Genomic DNA, 21,970 nt, shown 5'->3' on the forward strand with positions numbered 1-21,970 from the left:
TGCTCAGTGTTTCCTCTGCTTCATATAAACTACATGCCACAGAAATCAGGAATAAAACTTTATTGTTTTAGGATTTCTTGTGTGTCCAAACTAATCAGTTGTGTGTCACAGGATGTTTAAAAAAGAGGCTAACTGCCTTTAACCATTTGTAACAGCAACCAATCAGAAACTGGCTTCAACCTAAGTTTCACTGGAATGAGGCCAGAGCCCCATAAACTTGGGGTAGGAGAAGGCGAACAAACAAACAGTTTGCATTCCAAACAGAAAAATAATTCTCAAATTGATATAATGTAAAATCTGAAAAAGAAGGAGAGAAGTTCAGAGCAAAGTACAATCAAAGAAAAACACCATGAGGCAAGTTGCCAGAAAAGGGCTGGATCAGTGTATCACATGACTGTCTTCATTCTAAATTAAACAAACAGGCTTTATGGAGAACTGACAGAAATCAGTGTTCTAGGACCACAACTGTTTTTGAAATTTCATCATTTGATCAATTAAAAAATATTCTTTAACATCCAGCTTTTCTTCAGCTTAAGTTTGTTTTCTTCTATAAAATCCCCCTCCCAGGTACATACTAAATGAAGATTCAGAATATCAGGAAACCCACTTGATTTTCACGTTGTAAAATATACAGAGAATAGGGTCAATTTCCTTTTCCCTCCCACCACTCCCTTGACCTCTAGGCATAGGAATCCTCCTGCAAGAAATTGCCTTGTACTTTAAGAATTAATGAATCAGATCAACTTGGAATACCAAGTCTACATTAGGTTTAAAAACAATTGGAAAATCTTATATTAATTCCATATTGCTCTCCAATCTCATGAAGAGAAGCATCTTTAATGGAATATTTCCAACACTGCACAATCCAGATCTGCATAAACCAGTTTTTCTTGTTGCCAGCCTCTGGACTTCCAAGCCCTCATGCTGAAACAATGCAGCAGCGAGAGGCAGTATGAAAACCAAGACAACTTGTAGGCTATCAAACTGCTACATCTCAGCATCCAACTACAGTAAACTTCAGTGAAGACCCAAACATGGCTTATGGAAAAGTTCCAAATTTTATTTAGGAACAGTTCTGCCTTTTTTTTTTTTTAAATTAAAGACAGCGATATGAAATTACCTGCATTTCAAAAGCATCCATCACCATAGCATCTGGGCAATCTTACAAAAACGTAGCCTAGTACAAGAGAGGATCTTGTTGCTTAAAAATCCACTGGGCTCCTGTTACTTATTCCTCATCTTAAATTATTTCCATAACAATCAAATGCAATAGCAAAGTCAGAAGACTGAAGATGAGAAATAAGCAGGAGATCAACTCCAGACAAAGATCATCTTATTTTCAGGCAAGCCTGCTTAAGTGAGAAGAAAGGAAACGAGCATGTAGGATAAACAGACTTTCAGTTTTCCATGAAGACTGAGAGCAGCTCCTTTTAAAACCACCCATGAGCAACTAAGTTCCCAAGAACAGCCTTTCTGGAATGGGTTCTATACTGTAGTTAGGCATTTACCCAGATGTCCCAATGAGGACGGATGACACAGATGCTGCAATGTGTAAATTCAGACAAGACTCCACCACAGATTAGGTAATCATTAACATTTATTAAAGTATTTACCACCCCTGCTCTTAGCACAAGAGTTTCAGCTCTCGTTTCTGAATGCAACATTTTTTAAAAATAAAGACAGATTTCTCTTTACATAACTATATATATTTTTAAGTCAGGGTGTGGTAGGTGGCACACTAGCAGGAATCCAGTCTCCCTAGCTAGTGTTTCATACGCTTTGCTTAGGCAGACCCTTTTGTGAATTCTGGTTCCTCAACACCTGCCTTCTCCTGCCCTCCTCCTCCCACCCCCAAAGAATGTTCTGATCAGAGAATCAAATTATAACATCAACCATCGATGAACATCAAGATATGCCTATGCCTGGTCGATTGTATGTATTGACCCTTAATGGGGCACTGGTCAAAAAGCAAACTCCAACTTTTCAGAGGACAATGGAATTTCTCTGCTCCAGATGTTATCAGACATTTATATAGTACACATGGTCCTGGGGTAGACTGTTTTCCTCTAATACACTGGGAAAGAACGCAAGTGCACAGGCACATACACAACACAGGGAAGATGGTAAGAGTCTCCCCTTATTGGTTTCAGACGCAGATATTTATGTTCTGGACCCTGTTGGAACTTTCCCACAACAGAATAAGACCTCCTTTGAAGGCCACGAGTTAACTTCTGAATCCAAAGATGCCCTTGATATATCCTGTGAGACCACTCTTCGCTTTCTGCTCCACCTTGTCCTCCAGAGGTGGGAAAGCAACATGGTTGAGGGCCAGGTCAAAGAACAAGGGTTTGCATGGGACTGGCTGGAACCCAGGAGGGAAATGCACCAGACTGGCTTGTTTGCTGACAAGAGAGGGATCCAGGCAGAATGTCTCAAACCGTTCAGAGAGTAGCTGAAAAGAGATCCAGACACCAATATTAAAGAAGCTGATGACCTATCATAGCTGGCCCGATGGCCAAGCAGCAGCATCTAGACACGCAGGATGAGCAGTGGCATTGAGCCAGCTGGACTGGCTGCATTCTGGTACTCATTCATCACCACCACAGCTAACTAAGAAAAGTATGGCAGACTAAAGGCAGCTTTCCCATGCCCTCGGCACAGCAGTGTAAACCCAAAAATGGAGACTCCAGATAAGATGTAGTGGCAGCCTCAGTTTCCCGTACCCAAACCAGCTGAAGTCCTGCAGTTAGCTACCTTGAGGTGACAAGAAACCCTCTCTCCCTCCCACATATACACACCCATTTAGTGCTCGTGGGGAGAGGGAAAACAATCAGCTTAGACTATTCTGTACTCAAAACCGACCATATTACACAACCCATTTTGAACACACTGGTCTTACTTAAGTGTGTGCATCTTAGGTTAGTTACAATTTAAAATAGAAATTGTCAAAATAGACACATGGATTACTCTTAGGTTAAAATTAAGCTTTACTTTTCCCAATTACTAGAAAATTATCCTCTTGCAGAAAAAAACTAGTGCTAATGAAATTGCCTCCTTTTCACCCCAGTGTGCAAAGCCATGACTCACCTTGCCATCCTTGACCTGGGAGGGAGACTCAGTCTCATGGGTGTCATTTGCATCTGAAAGATTCACAGAAGTGCCATATGAATATGCAGACAGATAGACTATTAGTGTCAAAACGCATAAGATGTGTCCAGAAGTCACCTTTGGGCTCATGCTTTTCAGCATATGGAACACTGGATATTCTAGCAGAGAACTTGCTTAATTTGTAAGTCAAAAGAGGTCATGTTTACAAGCACCCCACCTTTCCTGTTTCTAAAGTGGCACAGAAAGGATCTCCCAGTCCCAACAGAGGCATGGCACTGTGGTAGCTATATGGAAAGTCGCTGAGGGCAAAAAGCCCCAAGGTATGTGGCAAGTCCACAACGTTAGGGAGGGGGAAAAAAACAACAACCACCTCAGATCTATACTTCCCTGGTTTTTCTATCTGCAGGCAAGGCAGATTTAGCAGTTCTTGTCTGCCAGAGATGAGTACAGGCTGGTATAGGTCACAAATTCCCCAATTCAGTTGACACTGAATGATGACTCAGTACAACTGTGTCAAAATAAAATTAGAGCTCTTTCCTCTTTCACTGAACCTCCTAGTATCTGCTTGTTAAGCCAGAGCCAGTGAGAAGTAATAGATGAGTCAGGAAATTCAACGCACACCCTACTACTATGAAGGTGCCATACACTGGATGCTGTTTATCTTTGGTGGCACTTAAGAAGTGCTCGTAACAGTGCTCTTTGCAGGATGGTAAAATGAATAGGAGTCCTTCAGAAGATCTTTCAAACCTCTGATTACAGAATAAACTGGGAAGGCTCTAGTCTGCCAGTGGCAGCCCCAGAGGTACCACACAGAGCATCTAGAAGAGGCTGGAATTGGAAAGGAACAGCTTTCAGGACACACTATAGATCGAGAAAAACATGTGGGAAGCAAACTTTAGTATTGTAGCATTTACAGATGAAAAAGCCTAAGTGGCTGCAGTATGTGTAAGTGATTGAATTTGAGGGAAGCCAGTTCTTCTGCAGGATTGCATAACTCACCTAATATAGCAGCTGCCTGCAGGGAGTATTTCTCTGCATTCACTTGATTGATCAGCTCCTGGACATCAGGCAACTCCTAGATCATTAAAGAATACCCCTGAGACTCAAATAATTATATAAAGCAAAGTTTTAACAAGAATTGGGACAGAAATGTTTAAAATTTAGACTCCAACTCTGACAAAACTAGGAACTTTACAGCAGTGCCAATCAATTCTCAGAGTAGAGATGAACATATATAATAGCCCTTTTGGTACCACATAAACCTTATTTCAAGTGAAATCCAGACACGTGGACATAAAAGTATCTCAATCTTTTTTGGATAGCTACATAGGTAGGCATCTTGTTACTCTGGTGATAAGCTGTATAAGCAGCAGCTATATTCCTATCTTTACGTATCTAATAATAGTCATTGATAGTTATTGGATACTTTTGTTGCAAAAAATCTAGGTTTCCTTTGCTTCCCCCTCCAATCATACAGGGCAGGACAGAGGGAGCCATGCCTGCACTAGCATACTTCATCATAAAGCCTGTAGCAAGCACAAGGTGTTACAGAGCTCAAGGCAATATTCTTCCCACCATTTAAAATTTGAAATATAGTGGCCTACTATTTAGTTATTGGTAGTTAACTGAACTCTCAAGTGTGGAAGAGTTTGGTTCATACCTTCAAGCTGTTCTTATAAGCACCAGCCTGGGCCTGGACTTCACTGGCATACTTCAGGACTCTGTCATACAAAACAAGGGCTTCACTCCACTTTTTCACCAGTACATACGACTGGGCAATGAAGAAACACCTGGCAGGATGAGGAACAAAGTTAACCCTTACAATGACTAATTGCTTTGCCTTGAGCATATTTCTTGAATATCTAAAAGTATATCGTTTTAAACAGGTTGCGCCAATATTGAGCTATACATCTGGGTCAGGCTGTTCTTCCTCAGCTTGCACGTGCAGTCCCACTTATTTCACTCTGAGATAGAGTCTCCCACCCTTTCCCCCATCCAGTCCTGTGCAGTTGCACTGGAATGTTAATTATGTGACTTCCCAGAGTTCATGCCCGGTTAGCTCTAGAGAATTCTATTGCTTACTGCCAGCTAACAAAACAGCCTTGCTATTCCCTCCAAATGGTTACCTATAAGCCTTATACACCAGTGTCTTCAGTCCTATCTCCTTCTGGAAGTTCTTATCTTCTTCCAGGCCAGGAAGTTGTGGCAGTTCCACCAGATTCTGTACGAAGCATAGAAAAATTGGAATGCAGCAAACGCAAATGAATGCTCTTGTCTGGCATGTGAAAGAAGAAAGCTGCCCTTTTACTGAGTCAGAGCCTAGGCAAATGATGTTTTCTAGTTATTGATATATTAACCTGAGAACATCATTCAATTAAACTTGTGTAGATTCACCCTAAGGGCAGAGTTTAAGGCTTACTGACACAAATATGCATTAGGACAGTGGGCTCAAACTTTCATAGTAAGAACCACATTGTTAGTTTCTTTTATGCAACATCTCCCTTCCCACTAAACAATGGAACATGCATGTGGTAACTATGGTAACTGCTTAAAAGAAATAGTATTAGGGAAGTTTCTAATGTTACTTTTAGCTGTCAATTTAATTTAGCAGTTGGAAATGAGACAGCATCATGGTGATACATGGACACTTGGGAACTTCTGCATTAGGGAATGAGATTCAAAAGACTTTAGTCAAATCAGCATTTTGAGATTACATTTAATACACTTTTTAAAATATTCCTAAGCGGTTTCTGGGTACCATGGACTTTTAACTGAACCTTTTCAGCCAATCACATTAATTCAGACTATAGCTTCCTCTTCCTGGTTCGTCCTTTTGGCACCCTACATTTTTAAAAAGTCTCAGTGAGACACCGGAAAGTCAGATTTTTCTGCCCTGGCATTACCTGCAAGATGATGTCATACAGGCGAATCAGGTCCTGAGGCCGTGCTGTACGCTTGCCATCATCCTCTGACTGTTGCTCCTGCAGCAGTGTCTTCTGCAAAGCTTTTGCCATGCTCTCATTGCGCTTGATGGCTGTTGACAGCTTGATGTATGTCAGGTAACTAGAAAGTATCATTTACACAAGCTGTGAAATTCTGTCAGAAGTCATTCACAGCTGTTCTTGGATAGAGTTTCCACCACTAGCCACACTGAACCCTTGCTAGAATGTGCGTCTATATAATGCGAATTCCGACAGAATGCGGTCGCGGATCCCAAATTTAGTAACAGTCATTAATTTTCATTGTAACGTGGTCCCTGCTAGAACACGGGACTTGGCATGGATCCCAAATCCCGCATTCTAGCGAGGGTCTGGTGTACCAATTTCCAGGTAGACCAAGTTCTGGGGCAGGGAGGGAAGGGGAAGGCATGAAAACGGGACATTGGGAAACGAATGAGGGAAAACCAGATTCTACTTGATCCACTAGGTCTAGGTGATTTAAGACTGAGGTGGCCCAAGACAAAGGATTAAGATGAGATTCTCAAAATCTACATGGGAATGCAACACTGCCCTAAGCATGCAAACACTCTTACCTATGAAGGTATTGGATATTGGACACTTTCCCAGAATCCACTTCCAGAGAATGTTCCCGTTGCTTCTGCAGAAATTGGAACAAAGGTGTGTGATTTACTTAAACTGGTAACTGGAGAAAAAGGATAAGAAAACCCAAATTTTGAAGGACATCTGGAAACTGAATTATCTCATACATAAAATACGCATTGGATGATGTTGGAGAAGATGTCCAGGCAGAGTGCAATTATGAAGAGGAACTTTGGCCACAGATGAATTACTCTGCAGCACACCTTGTTATTGATGGATCCAAAAGTAACTATGGCCATGGTAGATGTGGGTTTAACTTCACAAGAGACGCTAGGAGATGAAATGCTATACACCTCTATCTTTGGAAACAGTAATATGTTTGGTGCTTACCTGGTCTGGTTTCAGCTCTTCGCGAACAGCCTGTATGGCATCTCGACACTCGCTGAGTAAAGACTCAAACAGACGTTCCTTTGTTTCCTCTCCTTCTGCCTAAATACAACAGAAAAGAGACAAAAATAAGTATTTCTCAAAAAACACACATTTTCCTATTAGTGAGGCTGGTACTGTGGAAGAGTTGGTTAATCTTCCTTTATTAAGTCTTTTCAAACTTCTGCCAGGTTATTGCTTTTAAAATGTTGACCACAATGTGTAGCTGGATCATGTAATTGTACGTGCTCAAACCGTTGCTAAACAGCAAAACTGTACTACAGAGCAAAAACTCATGTCTGCACGTTTGATGAACTTGAGGCGTTGTTTCCCCAATGCTGGTATAGATAGATTCCAGGAAAAGGAGAGATGCATTTACACGGCCTGAAAGTTTCACTGTTGTCTAGCATGGAAGGTGTTTTTGTAAGAATTCCTTCTAGGCAGTACAGTGCAAACCAGTTTTCACGTTTACAAACTATATTAATTCTACACACTTTGAAAGGAGGAATGAAATTTTGGCAGATTTCTGATCAGTAGCACAATGGGTTGCAGAGCTAGAATGCATGTCCATACTGAAGACTGGAGTTCTCTCCCTATTGATACTGTTACTTGAGAACACCAGAAGAAAATGCAAAGAGGATGATATATAATCACGTATGATGGAGTAAAAATTCAGCAGAGTAAATGTCGACAGCCTGATTTCCCCTCTGCTGCCATTTACACATTGACATTTTTGATGAGTTACATCACAACCACCACCCATCAGAATCTGTCATAGCTGTTCCTTAAACAAACTTGAAGGGACTCCAGGCACTCACTCCTTCATAGATGGATGGCGCCCACCAGCAATCCCACTGCTTGCCAGGCCAAGAAACAAGCCAACCTCCCTGTTCCCCTACATTTAACATTAACTGTCTTACTCCATTTCCCTTGTCTGACCCAGGAGCACGAGAATTGCATTAGACAACACTCCAACATTTGCAATGCATATTTAACATCTCAATATTTACTACATTAACTGTTTAAGAAAAAGCTGCAAAGTAAATTGGAATTTTGGTTTGAAAGGCTATTTATGTGAAAATACTGCTAATCTTCCCCAAGGCATGAAAGATGAGTGCTGATCCAGTATGACAGCCTAGGAGACTCAAGTCTCTTTAAAAGAGGCAACTCAAGTTCAGTGTCTTGTCAGTCTCAACTTTGACATAATGAAATCACTTCTAGATATGAGTTTAAGTTAATTTTCCATGTCCCAGTCAATCTATAGTCCCTCTGCTACTAAGATACAAACTAGTGACCTAGAGGTGAAAGTCTCCATGTCCCCATTAATAATCCTCAACTCACCAGTACCTTCAAAATGCTTACGTAATTTCTTTTCATAAGCACAATGAACCAGAAAACATTACAGTAAACACAGTCACAGTCCCAGGCCTGTTTTTCCTTTTTCCCCATAGAAATAACCCCCAATGTCACAAGATGTGCCAGGTTTCAGAGTAGCAGCCGTGTTAGTCTGTATCCCCAAGAAGAACAGGAGGACTTGTGGCACCTTAGAGACGAACAAATTTATTTGAGCATAAGCTTTTGTGAGCATCCGATGAAGTGAGCCGTAGCTCACGAAAGCTTATGCTCAAATGAAGATGTGCTAGGTTAGTATTAATCCTCTAATTGAAATCGTTTCTGCGTTACAATCTTTTAGAACTACATTTTATCAGCAGCCTGATTTCCAGTAGGTCAGAGCAGGAAGTGGTGGACAACTGTTTAATGCACATTTTCAAAACTCAACCCTTCTATTTCATTTGGTTCATTACAAACATCCACACAAATGGCAATGTTTCTTCTCATAACAGGTCAACTACTGAAAGAATGTGTCATCTGATATTTCTGCACTTTCTGGACAGACAAGAAATGCTAGGTTCAAAAGCGACCCTTTGAATAGTGCCAGAGCATTTCCACAGCACGTACAGTTGAAATAGATATGGTCAGTAAATAATAGACAAGCTATCTTACAGTACAGAAAAATTTGAGCAGGGGTAATTAAAGAAACAAGGGGGGAGAAGATGAGAAATAAGCTTGGCTCCTGTTATCAAAAAATACACAGAATTTAGAGACAGCATTCCAGAGCGCTCCCTATTGTTTGCCTGCCCTTCCCTGACCAAAGCTACAGTAGTGTTAATCCATGACACTTGGAGAGCTCAATTTCTTTGCATTTGTAAGAGTGATAGGAGATAGGAATTTCACTTTCAGTTGGCCTTGTTAAACTATCCTCTCTTGCAGACTATGTGTGATCCAATCCAGATACATTTTTAGCCTCTTTGGTGATAACTTGGGCTTCCTGACATCAAAGGCTAAGCTAAACTAGCTGAAAAAAATCAACAATGCTGAAAACAGACATGAGAGGAGGCTGACCTGGTAAGAATGATATGCTCTTATGTAACTTAAAGATCGAAAACTAAACACTAATCTAAAAACCAAATAAGGAAACCCCAGGTTGTCAGGTCTATCAAAGACAGGGCATCCACCTATGGGTTACATGATTTGGTCACACATGATGAACAGAGGTGCACCTTGCTACTAACCAGAGAAGCAGCAAGGTATTTTACACTTCCTTGCCTACCCTATGCCATCGCTCCTGGATCAAGTTAATAAAGCAACAACTTGGAAGTCAGTGCGCTAAAATACTGCATTCATTACCATGGAAACATAGATGGGATCTAGCCTTATTCACTTATTGTGCTTAGTGCAGTTCAGGACACTAATAGAAATCATTCCTGCCCGTAGCAAGAAACTTGAGATAATGCATCATGTCTTAGGAACCCTAGATGGGAGTGCAAGTTTCAATTTGTTTTGTTATTCTGATCTCACTTCTACTACAGCAGTAAGAATTTCTAAAATCAGGTATCCAGTTCATTTTCCTTCCATAATGCTAATCCTTTAATAGCACTTCAATTAAAGCACCTTTAAAACTACAAAGCTCGCATTGCACTAATATGTAAAACCAAGGCAGAAAAGTTCATTTCCTCAACACCATACAAGAAGTCTGTCAGAATCATGGTTAGACCTCAGGAGTTCTTGCCTCCCAGTGCTGTGCCTAAAACACTCAGAAGAGAAGAAAAGTGAGAATACACACTCTTTTGAAACATCCAAGCAGGAGGATCCTGATCTTCACCTAATGGACTGACACATTGTGCTACCAATTGAACAATCCACTGAGAAACTCACTTCATTTTCAACTAGATGACTATTTAAAATAGTAGTGAAAGATCATTTAAAATAAATGCAAGGCCACTCTGATAAAGGAAGGAAAACTGCCTGCAAATGAATTCACAAAAGGCCCACTTGGGTTTAGAAAGGGTAGAATTCCTTTGGGGAAAAAAGAAATTGTTGCCCTGTATTCCATGTAATACACCACTGTGTAAACGGATTATTCGAGTCTGCTGCAGCAATCTAATTTCCCCTGAATTCAAACTGCAATGAAGCGTAGAGTTTTGAAAGGGTCTAAAAATAATAGCATTATCCCAATGCAGCTTGTTACCTTTTTTTGCTCTGGGACAGAAGTCCTGTTGCACATACCCAGTAAATATAAAACTCAACTGCTTTTCAGACCGTTTATCCTCCCAACAAAGACTGTCCAAATTATTAGGTTTAACAAACCCATTCAAGAATTTGTTATTTCCCCCCTTTATAAAACTGTAGGCCTGCAGACTGTAAACATTTTTAACCCTTTTATTTAAACTTTTTTTTTTTAAACAAGATTATTAAGGCAGGACTAATTGCTGTGAATAACCAGAAACATAAGACACATCTGACTGCATTCTTAACTCCACCCACAGGAGCATTTCAACTTCAGTGGACACAAAGAAAGGAAAACACACATATCAATATCAAGCGCAGACAAAGACAAGCAGGGTACAGCAAGATAAATACTTTCCTTTGGGGGAGAGGGAGGGAAAGGGAGCACGCATGTGTGCGAGCGAGCAAGAGAGAATGAACACAAACATTGGCATTGGGCGGGCGCAAGTTTTTGATGAGGGACAGAACTAAATTGCTTGAAACTGACTTGACAAAGCTCTAGTTCTGAAAGTTTAGAAATGCCCAATCTTAGTTTGTCCTTTTCACTCTATCCATAATGGACTGTCCCTGAAAGTTATTTTCCTTCCACACATTTACGCAGTGCTCTCCTTCTACTATAGAGATGATCACAGAATCCTTACAAAGAAGTACAGCGACAGAACTAATTGTTACAGCACTTACAAACTCTACACTCTCTTCAATTCAACATGGCTATGGGTTAGCTATGTGCCTTCAAGTCATGGCATCTAGTCTCTATACAGGGGAATTCTCACAAGTGAGAAACACCCGGGTCAAATTTGAATGAAACTGGCTATTGGAGTTCATATTTTAACATTTTTTCTCTGCTTCCCAAATTAACACAAAGCAGCTAAAAAGTACACACTCCAAGATTCTGCATTTATTTTACTCACAAGACTAAGGTATAATAGGTTTATGTTCACTTCTGGTCAAATGCAGCTGAAGGAAAATCTAGTCTTTACCTTAAGCAAAGGAGTTAAATGCAAGCACTGCCCAGCTTAGCAGTCTCTAGATACAATGGGGCATGGACTTTTAGGTACTGCCACAATACCGTAGAAACTCAATTACAAACACTCCAGGAATGGAGGTTGGTCAGAGTTTGCAACTCCAAACAAAACGTTATGGTTGTTCTTTCAAAAGTTTAAAACTGAACATTGACTTAATACAGCTTTGAAACTTTACTATGCAGAAGAAAAATGCTGCTTTTAACCATCTTAATTTAAACAAAACAAGCACAGTTCCTTTACCTTGTCTTTTTTTTAAACTTTCCCTTTAATTTTTTAGTAATTTACATTTAACAGTACAGTACTGTATTTGCTTTTTTGGGTCTCTGCTGCTGCCTGATTGTGTACTTCTGGTTCCAAATGAGGTGCGTGGTTGACTAATATGTTCGTAACTCTGGTGTTCGTAACTGAGGTTCTACTGTACAAACAGGACAACTGAAGAATCTCAGACACTAGCCCCTCTTGGCTGAGTCCAATATGAAATTCTGGAGACCACTCCTCTCTGTATCTATAGCAACAAGGATAGTCAAATCTGGTGTCATACCATTGTCCTCCGGAAGCCCATTAGAAGTTTTCAATAACTATTTAAAGAACAAGATGGAATCAAATTCAGCATTCCATTCTGTCACCATCATAAGGAACAGGTCACCCGAAGAGCAGGGGGTAGCTAATCGAAAGACTCCCTAACAACGGTTAACCTGCATTTATCAAAAGAAAGTGACATAAAGTTGATGAACACAAAAGCAAAGCTGTACCACCACCTACTGGTCATACTACAATATTACTTGCAGGGAATTCTATTTTGAGACGATCGATTTAACCCATAACTTGAACTTAAGTACTACTTATTCAAAAATCAATATGCTTGCATAAAAATAAAAGTTTCAGGTGAAATCAATACAAATAAACTTCTAGAGGCTGCACAATCAAATTCCATTTCTTAGGTTTCCTTTAAAGCACAGCTATGATTTTCTACCTCCACCCACTGTCTCCATTCTGTAAAAAATAAAGGTTAGAGAGAATTAAATCAGATCTTTGTCTTTTTTAAAAACTCAAATTTGAGCTGTGTGCCCACTCCACTAAACTTTTCTTCCTGCTTGTAGAGAAAGCCTTCCCAACTTCTGATGTAGTCAGGAGCAGGCCAAGAAACAAGCAGCAGTGACTGCTAAAGATAGACTGCTGCTTCAAACAGCAGCAGCTCAAGACCTGTAGCCAATGGAAGGCAGGAGCATTATTTCTGAACCCCTTCCCTGAGAAATCTAATAATCAGGGAAAGAAAAATATCTCGTCTTCGTTGTGCACAACCAAACAGAATTACTCTGACTGCAAGTGTTTTCTGATAATTGGGCAGTTCTAAAATATCTGGGGCTAAATTTATCCCCGGTGTAACACCAGGGATGAATTTGGCCCCTGCTATTTATCAGGAATCTTTTCCTCCATTCCTTTATAGTGTTCATGTAAGTCAACAGCATGCCACAACTCCCAGATCTGCTCCCCAATACAGCACGGTACTTGTTTTCTCCATGGAAAGGGCTAGTTACATGGCCCTTTTGCTTCTGTCTAATGGCCAGCACAGGTGATATTTAAAGAACCAGGGTTTTTTTGGAAATGGTAGCTAATCAATTTTCATGTATACAGCATCTTTCATCTGAAGATCCCAAAGAGATTTACAAAATATGTTCAGAGATTACTACACTCACCATTTAAATACAGCTATTTCTGGGGTAGAACACATCAGCATACAGCAACAATACACAAATAAGATAGTCTGTCCAGGTCAATCAGCAGCATATAGGTTAGAGAAGCAGAAGATATTAGAACACTGGCATAGAATACCTGGAAGTGATCTCTTAGTTACCTGAGCAATGGCCGCTTCATTATCTGCCAGCCCCAATAAAAAGATCCTCACTTTGTCTATCTTCACTGGGACAGTTCTTCCCCTCCATTCCACCTCACTCATGGTAGCTGCCTGCTTTGCTCGAGTCTGGGTGATCAGTGACTGAAAAGTGCAGACAGAGGTAAATGACTGACAATTTAAATGAACACAACTTTTGAATACTTGATTAATAATCCTCACATTTACTTTAAATTAAAGATTGGAGTATATTTCAGGGTTCCATTACTTTCTGCAGGATATGACCTTGCTCCCTATACAGTAACATTGTTCCTCTGTCTGTTGGTTGTACAATGCATGGATATTTAACTTAAAAAGCAAAGCCAAAACGGTGAGCTGGTCACCATGTGTTCCAAATTTTGGAGCATGCAGTAAATTACCTCTAATTTTTCAGCAAGAAGACCCTCTGTGCCACCAGATCTCAGTCTCATCTGCATTAACTCACTGATAGCAGACTGGTCACCTGAGAGAGAGAATTGACAGATTGAGTCTGAGATCCAACTCATTTTCATTTGTCACAAAGACAGGATTTGGACCCGGGCCTCTAGAACACAAACTAGCGCTTAGGTAACGTTGGGAAGAAGGAAAAAGTTACTTTGTATGAATTTTGCCCAGAATACGTATTTATTCACACTACATAAAACCATAGTGTTGCACAACTCAATATAAATTCCACTTTGATAATCAGGTGCAGAACTGAAGGGCCTTGTCAGTCACATGGATGAGTCTGGAGGGTTTGCTCAGAGCATTATGTATGGACTCATTCCCATGTGTCAACAAGTTTAAGATAAACATTCCAATAACCCTGGCCTCGCAAGCAATCCTTACTTTAAGTATTTGGTCCCCTACTTTACTTACCAATATTATAGGCACAATAGCGAATGTTGGGTGAAATCTCCTCCACGCGCTGATTATATAGCACAGCCTGTTCCTCTGTGAAAGCACTGGCCAGTTTTTCATATATCGTCCTGCAGCAGGAAAGTGAAAACCTACACTGTAGCATTTGTTTTTAATAGGATATTAAGCCTTTGCTAAGGGAAAGGATGGTTGCTGAACACTAAACCATTACTCTGAGGGAAGCTGTTTCAACACCACAGCTCAGCTCTCTATCATCATGCTACTGGTTAGCACAACGGCAATCAAAGAGCTTTCAGAACTCTGGCAGAAACTAAACAATTAGGGTTAACAAGCAGCTCACCTAGACTTATCTACTCTTGTATCAAATTGTATTAAGTAAGTTCAAGTTGACAAAGATGGTAAGGAAGAGAAACTCACTTGCATTTGTTGAAAGCCTCCATAGCCGCTTTCCACTCCTGGTGTTCAAAGTGCAGCATTCCTGTGAGGTAAGCCATGTACGCCTGCAGACAGAACACAAGTGGACAAGTTAATTGTTGTGAGCATAGTTCCATTCTGTGTGTCCGTTAACACTGATGCTACTACAAAAAAAAATCCTAATTCAAGCAATGTTATCTATGAAAAACAGTTTTGATTTTACACTTACATGGCACAAGTTAACAGCATCACTTTTTCACTGAGAGTTACAAATTCCTGATGTGAGATGAAGACAAGCCAGTTGGTCTATCTTGCAATCACTACTCACACACTGCTGTTGTCAGAAGATACTTCTGTAGCCCAGCAAAGGCCCACAAAAGCTACAAAATGGCAGGTTTAATCACACCTGAGCAGCTATTAGAGCTCCCTTCATAGGAGGCTAGTATCACAAAGCGATGATTGTTTCCTGTCTCCACTGGCCAGTAGGCAGTCACATTACTTGTGATCCAGATATACAGTAGAATCTCAGAGTTACGAACCCCTTGGGAATAGAGGTTGTTCATAACTCTGAACAAAACGTTCAGGTTGTTCTTTCAAAAGTTTACAACTGAACATTGACTTAATATAGCTTTGAAACTTTACTATGCAGAAGAAAAATGCTGCTTTCCTTTTTCTAATGGTTTATGTTGACCACAGTACTTTACTGGACTTGCTGTGTTTTATCTCTGCTGCTTCTTGACTGGATACTTCAGTTCCAAATGAGGTGTGGGGCTGACTGGTCAGTTTGTAATTCTGGTGTTCGTAACTCAGGTTCTACTATATATTTTAGGACTCTGAAAAAATTGGTAGCTTACATCTGGTAAGAAACGTTGCTCAATCCTATGAGTTTTCAGAATGCTGCACTCAGCAAAACGACAGCACAGCTTTCTTTTCTGAAGTGAGTAAGGAGTGCTGTACCCTCATCCTCTCCCCTTATTCCTCCCATTAAAAAAAAAATCTTTGTTTAATCTTAATTTAAATTAAACTGAGGCAAGGGCCATTGCTTAATGTGTTTATACAGCACATGTACAGTTGGACCCTGATTCCGATTGAGATCTCAAGGCATTACTGTAAAGCTTCTAGTGCTACTGCTCAACCAACTGATTGGATTAGTTAGCAAGTCTAACTATACACACAGTAGAGCTCAATAACCGGTAAACTAAAATCATCCTGGACATTCTTAATTTGAAGTCAGAGCAGGCAATTTAGTGTCAGTTTACAAAGAAGGACCCTTTGTTCAACTAGAAACAAAAGGTTAGTTTATCCTTTCTTTGCCTCTGCTATAAAACAAAACTGAATGTTACAAGTAACCTGAGCTTCCAGCTTAGTCTTGGCATCCACCCGATTGCTTTCACATAGGCGCTCCAGCTCCTCAGCGTGTTTCACGGCTTTGCGCAGGCGAGAAAGCAAATGAAATCGCTTGCGGGGTTCTGTGTTGGCTTCCTGCTTAAGCTGCATCGCGTAGCTCCAGGCTCTCTCTGCATCCATCAGTATCAACAGCAAGTACCTATAGGACAGACACAGGAAGGCTATAAATAAAATGAGTCAATTTTCCAATAATTTTTTTTTTGTTCCTTTTTATCACTCAATGAGAAAACCTTATGAATTAAAGCTTTGTTTGCGCAAGCACCGGTGCCTTTGCCTATATTTCTAAAGGTAACCATGAGCAAGTAAACAAGGCCCCATTTTGTTGTTTATCTTATTTATTGTGTGGCTGCTTGTTACTGAGATGTAACTAATGAAAGATGTCTTCAGAAATTCTAAAGCTGTGAAAGAAAATTTGATATTAAGTCTCCGTTTTGCAGCATCACAAATTCCTGTGGAAGACGACTAAAAGTAGAATAGTCTCTTATTGCTTTTCCGGGTACATAATTAAAAATAATTTTCAACAACCAGATGCATTTTAGAACATTAACACAAACCAGGTGGAAAGAAACCCCATGGGCTAAAAATCCATATTTTCATCCCCCCCAAAGAGGAAAAAAAAGATGAGAAAGCAGACAATCAACTGTTTCTAGCAGCTGGGAAATGAGCCCAAAGCTCTGGCGACCCTCCAGTTCTACCAGAAAAGACATTCTGGTGAATTTTGAAGGCACAAGTACAAACTGCAAACAAGTGTTCCTGTTCAAAGATAATGGATCATGTCCCCAATCTCATTCGTGCTGGTAACAGCACTTTAGTTGTCTATATTCAGATGGCTATTCTAAAGAAGTGCTGACAAAGCACTTCCCCTAAAAATATTTGAACTTTACTGCTCAAGAAACCAGCATCAACAGCAGTAGCTAGGGCCAGGCAGTGAGGGCAGGAATTATGTTTTCCCATCACACTACACTATCAATGCCCCAGTTCCCCATATTCTAGTCTGAACTTGGGTCTTTATTTTAGGTTTTAAAACTCTTAAAAAATTAAAAACTCTCCACAAAAGTAAGTGGTTTAGAACTGTGAACTAGGAGAACACCCAAACTGTTTTCATTTGTGACCTATGTGAAGATAAATTACCTCCAGGAGTGATTCACTAATGCACTGCTACCCAACACCAGATTCTCCCCATGCCGAATACCTGTTGTCAGAGAGAATCTCCTCAGTTACTTTCTTCCCTGTGAACTTGTGTCTATTTCCCATCTTGAAGCTAAGAGTTTTTCGGAGTCGTCTTAGCCTGCGGGAGCAATAACCCCTGCAAATAACCACAAAATAAAATCAGTCCTTTCAAAGAATGTGACTTGGCTCCTATGTATCCCTCTTCCATTGCCAACCTATATTAAATAATCAGAAAATGCTGGACAAAATGTACCTGGTATGACAATACATAAGTTTTTGGGAGTGAACGTTTCTAAACAATACAATACAGAGCCAAGTTTAAGAAATGTAACAGGAGCATTAAACCTGAGATATGGCAGATGGTTAAAAAAGACAAGAAAAATGTAGCAATAAAGCAATATGTAAACAGACATGTCATGGCCACTGATTTGGACTAACTAAAAGAGTGATGCTCTCTGCGTTCCAAATGATTTCTTAGAAGAGGTAATGTACACACAGACACGCACACACAAAAAATCAGTTTAAGACAAGTTCAGTGGCTATTAACAAGGTATTAGTGAGCTCATTAACGAAAATATGAGGGAACAAAAACCAAGCAACCAATTAACCCCAGTATTCTAATAATCTGATTAGTCAAAGAGCATTAATTTCATTTACAAACGGGGACATCCATTTACAGTAAGGCCCCTACCAATGGCTCTTTATTTGGCGACTGGTTTTCAAAGTAATCATCTTTTGCTGCCTATGGCAGCAAACTGGCACATAAACATGCTCGGAGCTAAAATTGACTTGGCATGGTGATTTACACTAATCAAGGTAAGTATATTGCCTATTACATATAAAATGCCTTGCTGTTATTTGCTAACATACTAACCTGTATCTCTGGAAATCTCCGTGCCGTAAACCATGCTGCTGTTGGGATTCCTTAATAATCTGAAGGACTGGAATTCACATTAAGGAACATTTATGATTGTACAGAGTTTAGTTTAGGATAGAATGGCATACCAAGACCAATGGGAGAAGACAGAACTCTACAGGATTTTTTCTCACACACAAACATTAAAACAGATATTGGTCCGGTGCACAAGAGAGGAATTAGTGAAACCTTTCAACAAGAAATGCAAGAGCTGATTGGTCTGCAAAAATTCTCTCACCACCATATTTTATTTTTCAGAATCCTATGGATACAAATTAAGGCCAGGTCTACACTTAGGTCTGCCAGTACAGTTATACCAGCAAAACCCTTTTACTGTAGATGCAATTATACCAACACAATAGTGTTTGTCAGTATTCCAATACAGTGAGTGAAATGAGCTATATCAGCAAAAGCATTTATGCTGGTATAACAATGTCTACCCTACGGTTTTGTTGGTATAGCTATGTGGCCAAAAAAAAAAAAAAAAAAAACAAACCAGATCTGACACAGCTATGCCAGCAAAATTTTAATTTTAGAATCATTGCTGAGTTTTATTGTTTGATCTCTCCTGAAAAGGGTGTTACAGGCAGTTTACTGAATGTATTGTAATTGCTACATTGTGATTTCCTAAAGCAGTCTTCACCAAGTGAACCATATCCTAAGTATACATATTCCTGTAAAAAGGATGGTAGGAATAATTTAAGGTTTAATTTTGCACTAAAAATTGGTTAAAAGAAAACTAGTAAAGCAAATTTAAAAAACAATTAAAATTAATATTACTTCCATAAATGTTTTGTGGGAGAACAATGTAACAGCATTTACATACCAATTCTTTTTTTCATGTAATGGTTTCCAGACAAGATTACGATCTTTAGCATAAACATGGACTGATTTACTGGAGTGTCCTGTGTTTGCTTCACTCTCAAAAAGCTTTCAATTAATGAATACTACACAAAAGAAACATGCACTGTACATTTTGGTGACCCTCATGGATTTTACTCATTCAATTCATTTAAATGATAATCAGTGTTTTTATTTTGGGGGAAAGACACATGCAGAAAACATCTAGCTCAAGAGAAGTGTTTTTGGACAGAGAGTGCCTCACTTATATTTAAGAATCAATCTCCGCAATCTTTACATATAAACCCTACATTACATTTCCTACAGCACCTATCAGCACTACTAATCTTGTCAAAACTAATACCAATTATAGTAGTTATGGAAGAAAATAATTAAAATTGAAGTCCCTTTCATTCAGAGGTACTTTAAGATAAAGATGCTGCTTTTAAAGTACACCTAAAATACAGTGCTTGAACTACTTAACTATTAAAATTACACCACTAGTTAATATTTATAGAACAAAGGAGTCTTCATTTTGGAGCATGGGGAAGCTTTACAACAAATTACTTTTTTCTTCTAATTTTTCCTAATTCTAAGTATTTACCTTGAATTTTCTTTTAATTTTAGATTGTTTAGTTATATAAATATATTCATTATTATACTATATTCATAAGAGCTCTTTTACTTACAATTTTGTTGATTTGGGCATGCCTACCACCACTGATGTGACACTGGGGCTGCCACTTTATCTACAAATGCTAAATTATATCACTATAGCCAGAAGTTAAATTATGACTTGTGTCCTCATTTCAATTTGCATTCCTTCCTACTGCAAGATACAACTCAGTTTCGCAACAGCTGTGCAGCTAAGCCAGTTTCACACTAAAACGTCTCACAAGAAAAAGCCTACAGCTTTAATTAAAGTACCAACAGGTAAATCAACTTTATAAAAAACTACCTCACAGATCCCTTCACAGTGATTGGACAGTATCCCAAGCTTCTGGTTAGTCTTCAGGTTGACACATGGCAATATGTATGAGGCTTCACTTAGCCAAAGTAATTCCTAGCTTTTCTATATTTTAGAAGCATCTTGTGCTCTCTGCACAGTGTGATAAAAAATACAAATGTGGATAAAAGGGACTTTATGTGGATTACTATGTATTTTTAAAAAATTGTTAAAGTGCTATTTTGTTTACAAATTCAGAGAAACCGAATACTTTACTTTCCCCTGAGAACAATAATGATACTCCCATATACAATACTTTATTTAAAACTACCAATTCTGATTCTTAACTCCATTATAGTTATAACTGCCAGGAAAGATCCTCTGCTCTCCATAGCTTTTTGTGGAAGTTACATGCTACACAAAACATACCTATCACACTAGGATGATAAAAACTGTAATTGCTAATGTTCCTGTCACTCACCTATTTTATCCATGATAACAAGTTCTCTTGGAGAAACCAAACATTAGTATTGAGTAAAATTCATATGCCACATACCCATACTCCAAGCAAATAAAATCTAGACTGGAATTTTCCATTTTTGAGGGTTAGTGATATTTGTTACACTGGCTGCAAGGGTGGTGTCAAGAGGATAAAATCATAGTTGACATCAAAGATGAAAAGCTTACATCCCGTTTTCTGCAGAAGCAGGGTGATGTTACCAGAAGCCTAACCCAGTGTCATCCAGTGTTTTTTTTAATGCTACTATACCAATTTATATTATTAAAACATCCCAGCAATACCAGCCAGTGCCTGACACCTCCCATTTGTTTCTCCATGTTCTAACCCATAACAAATCTCACACTACTCCTCACCTCATCTCAAAAATACTTCTATTTCGGATGAAAGAATATACAACTGAATGACAGCTCAGCAATGCCCAGCACAAGGGCCCATCAAAACAGGAATGAGAGCCTTAGAGTACCAAGAAATACCAGTAAATACGCAAACGAATTACTTCAAACCTGAGGTCTAGTATTCTGAATACGATCCAATTTGTCTTTGCGTAGCAGGCAGCTTCAGACTCTGGACAGGATGGCTATATATGCATAAAGCCATAAACATGCTTCCATTATAGTGTACAATTGAAACTCTTCCCTTCCCACCTGCCAAGTCCAGTCTCCGCTCTTTCCAAACTGACTAGTTAATGTAACTTAATTACAACACAGAAAGCTGCCCCTTATAATAATCAGTGTGGAGGGAACGTGAAAAAGAGAGAAAAGCTGCTTTCCCGGTCCCTTTCCCCAGCATTTTTTCCAAAGCCACATGACTACATGCCGCCACGCTTTTGTTTCTCCCCTCTCCCGAATACCCCACCCTCGTCTGTTAACAGTGCAAAGCGAACACCCAAGGCAGATACAGCTGGGCTGCCTGTGGACACATTGGCAGGGAGCACGGAGCCACGCTGGGAATCCACCCGGCTCTGTAAAAAAATCTCCGTTTTACAGAGCGCGCGCGTGTATGGGGGAGGGGGTGTTTTCTGGGCTTCCCCGCCGCCCGGCCTGACTGACACGTCCTCACTCGCGGCCCCTCCGCCCGGCCGGCCCGGCAGGATACTCTCCAGGCCCAGGCTGTCCCCGAGGCTCCCCGCCTTCGGCCCCGCGGGCTTCTCATTCTCCTTGTTCTCCTCCGGGCCTGCCCCGCCGCCGCCGCCTCCCCCGCGGCGGCCCCCGCCACCGCCGGCCACCTGCCGCTCCGCCGCCATCTTGCGCCGCCGCCGCGCAGCATCATGGGCCGGGAGAGTAGAGCTGCGCGTGGAGGCCATGGCGCGGGGAGAGCTGGGAAAGAGGAGGACCCGGCAGGCT

The 21,970-nt window shown here is 40.1% G+C and overlaps 1 protein-coding gene across 1 annotated transcript; it reads right to left on the reverse strand.

Moving 5' to 3' along the window:
• Window positions 1-1,579: 1,579 nt before the first annotated feature.
• Window positions 1,580-21,970, reverse strand: SRP68 (signal recognition particle 68). The gene is made up of 16 exons (XM_007072542.3): window positions 21,723-21,970; window positions 18,280-18,346; window positions 17,428-17,541; window positions 16,179-16,374; window positions 14,832-14,914; window positions 14,415-14,524; window positions 13,937-14,019; window positions 13,521-13,661; window positions 7,038-7,136; window positions 6,641-6,705; window positions 6,012-6,171; window positions 5,235-5,329; window positions 4,769-4,898; window positions 4,108-4,183; window positions 3,088-3,140; window positions 1,580-2,452 (listed from the first exon to the last, which is right to left on the reverse strand). The coding sequence occupies exons 1-16, from the start codon at window positions 21,928-21,930 to the stop codon at window positions 2,225-2,227; spliced, it is 1,908 nt and encodes a 635-aa protein (XP_007072604.3). The 5' UTR covers window positions 21,931-21,970; the 3' UTR covers window positions 1,580-2,224.

This window comes from Chelonia mydas, chromosome 14 (assembly GCF_015237465.2).
Source record: "Chelonia mydas isolate rCheMyd1 chromosome 14, rCheMyd1.pri.v2, whole genome shotgun sequence".
In the NCBI taxonomy this organism is placed as follows: Eukaryota; Metazoa; Chordata; order Testudines; family Cheloniidae; genus Chelonia; species Chelonia mydas.

Excerpts from the sequence above, each read along its gene's own strand:
- SRP68 (XM_007072542.3), bottom strand. The coding sequence starts at position 21,930 with ATGGCCTCCACGCGCAGCTCTACTCTCCCGGCCCATGATGCTGCGCGG. Across the intron at positions 16,375-17,427 it reads GAGATTCTCTCTGACAACAG|GTACTTGCTGTTGATACTGA; the intron begins GTATTCGGCATG and ends TCTGTCCTATAG. Across the intron at positions 14,915-16,178 it reads AGACTAAGCTGGAAGCTCAG|GCGTACATGGCTTACCTCAC; the intron begins GTTACTTGTAAC and ends TTCTGTCTGCAG.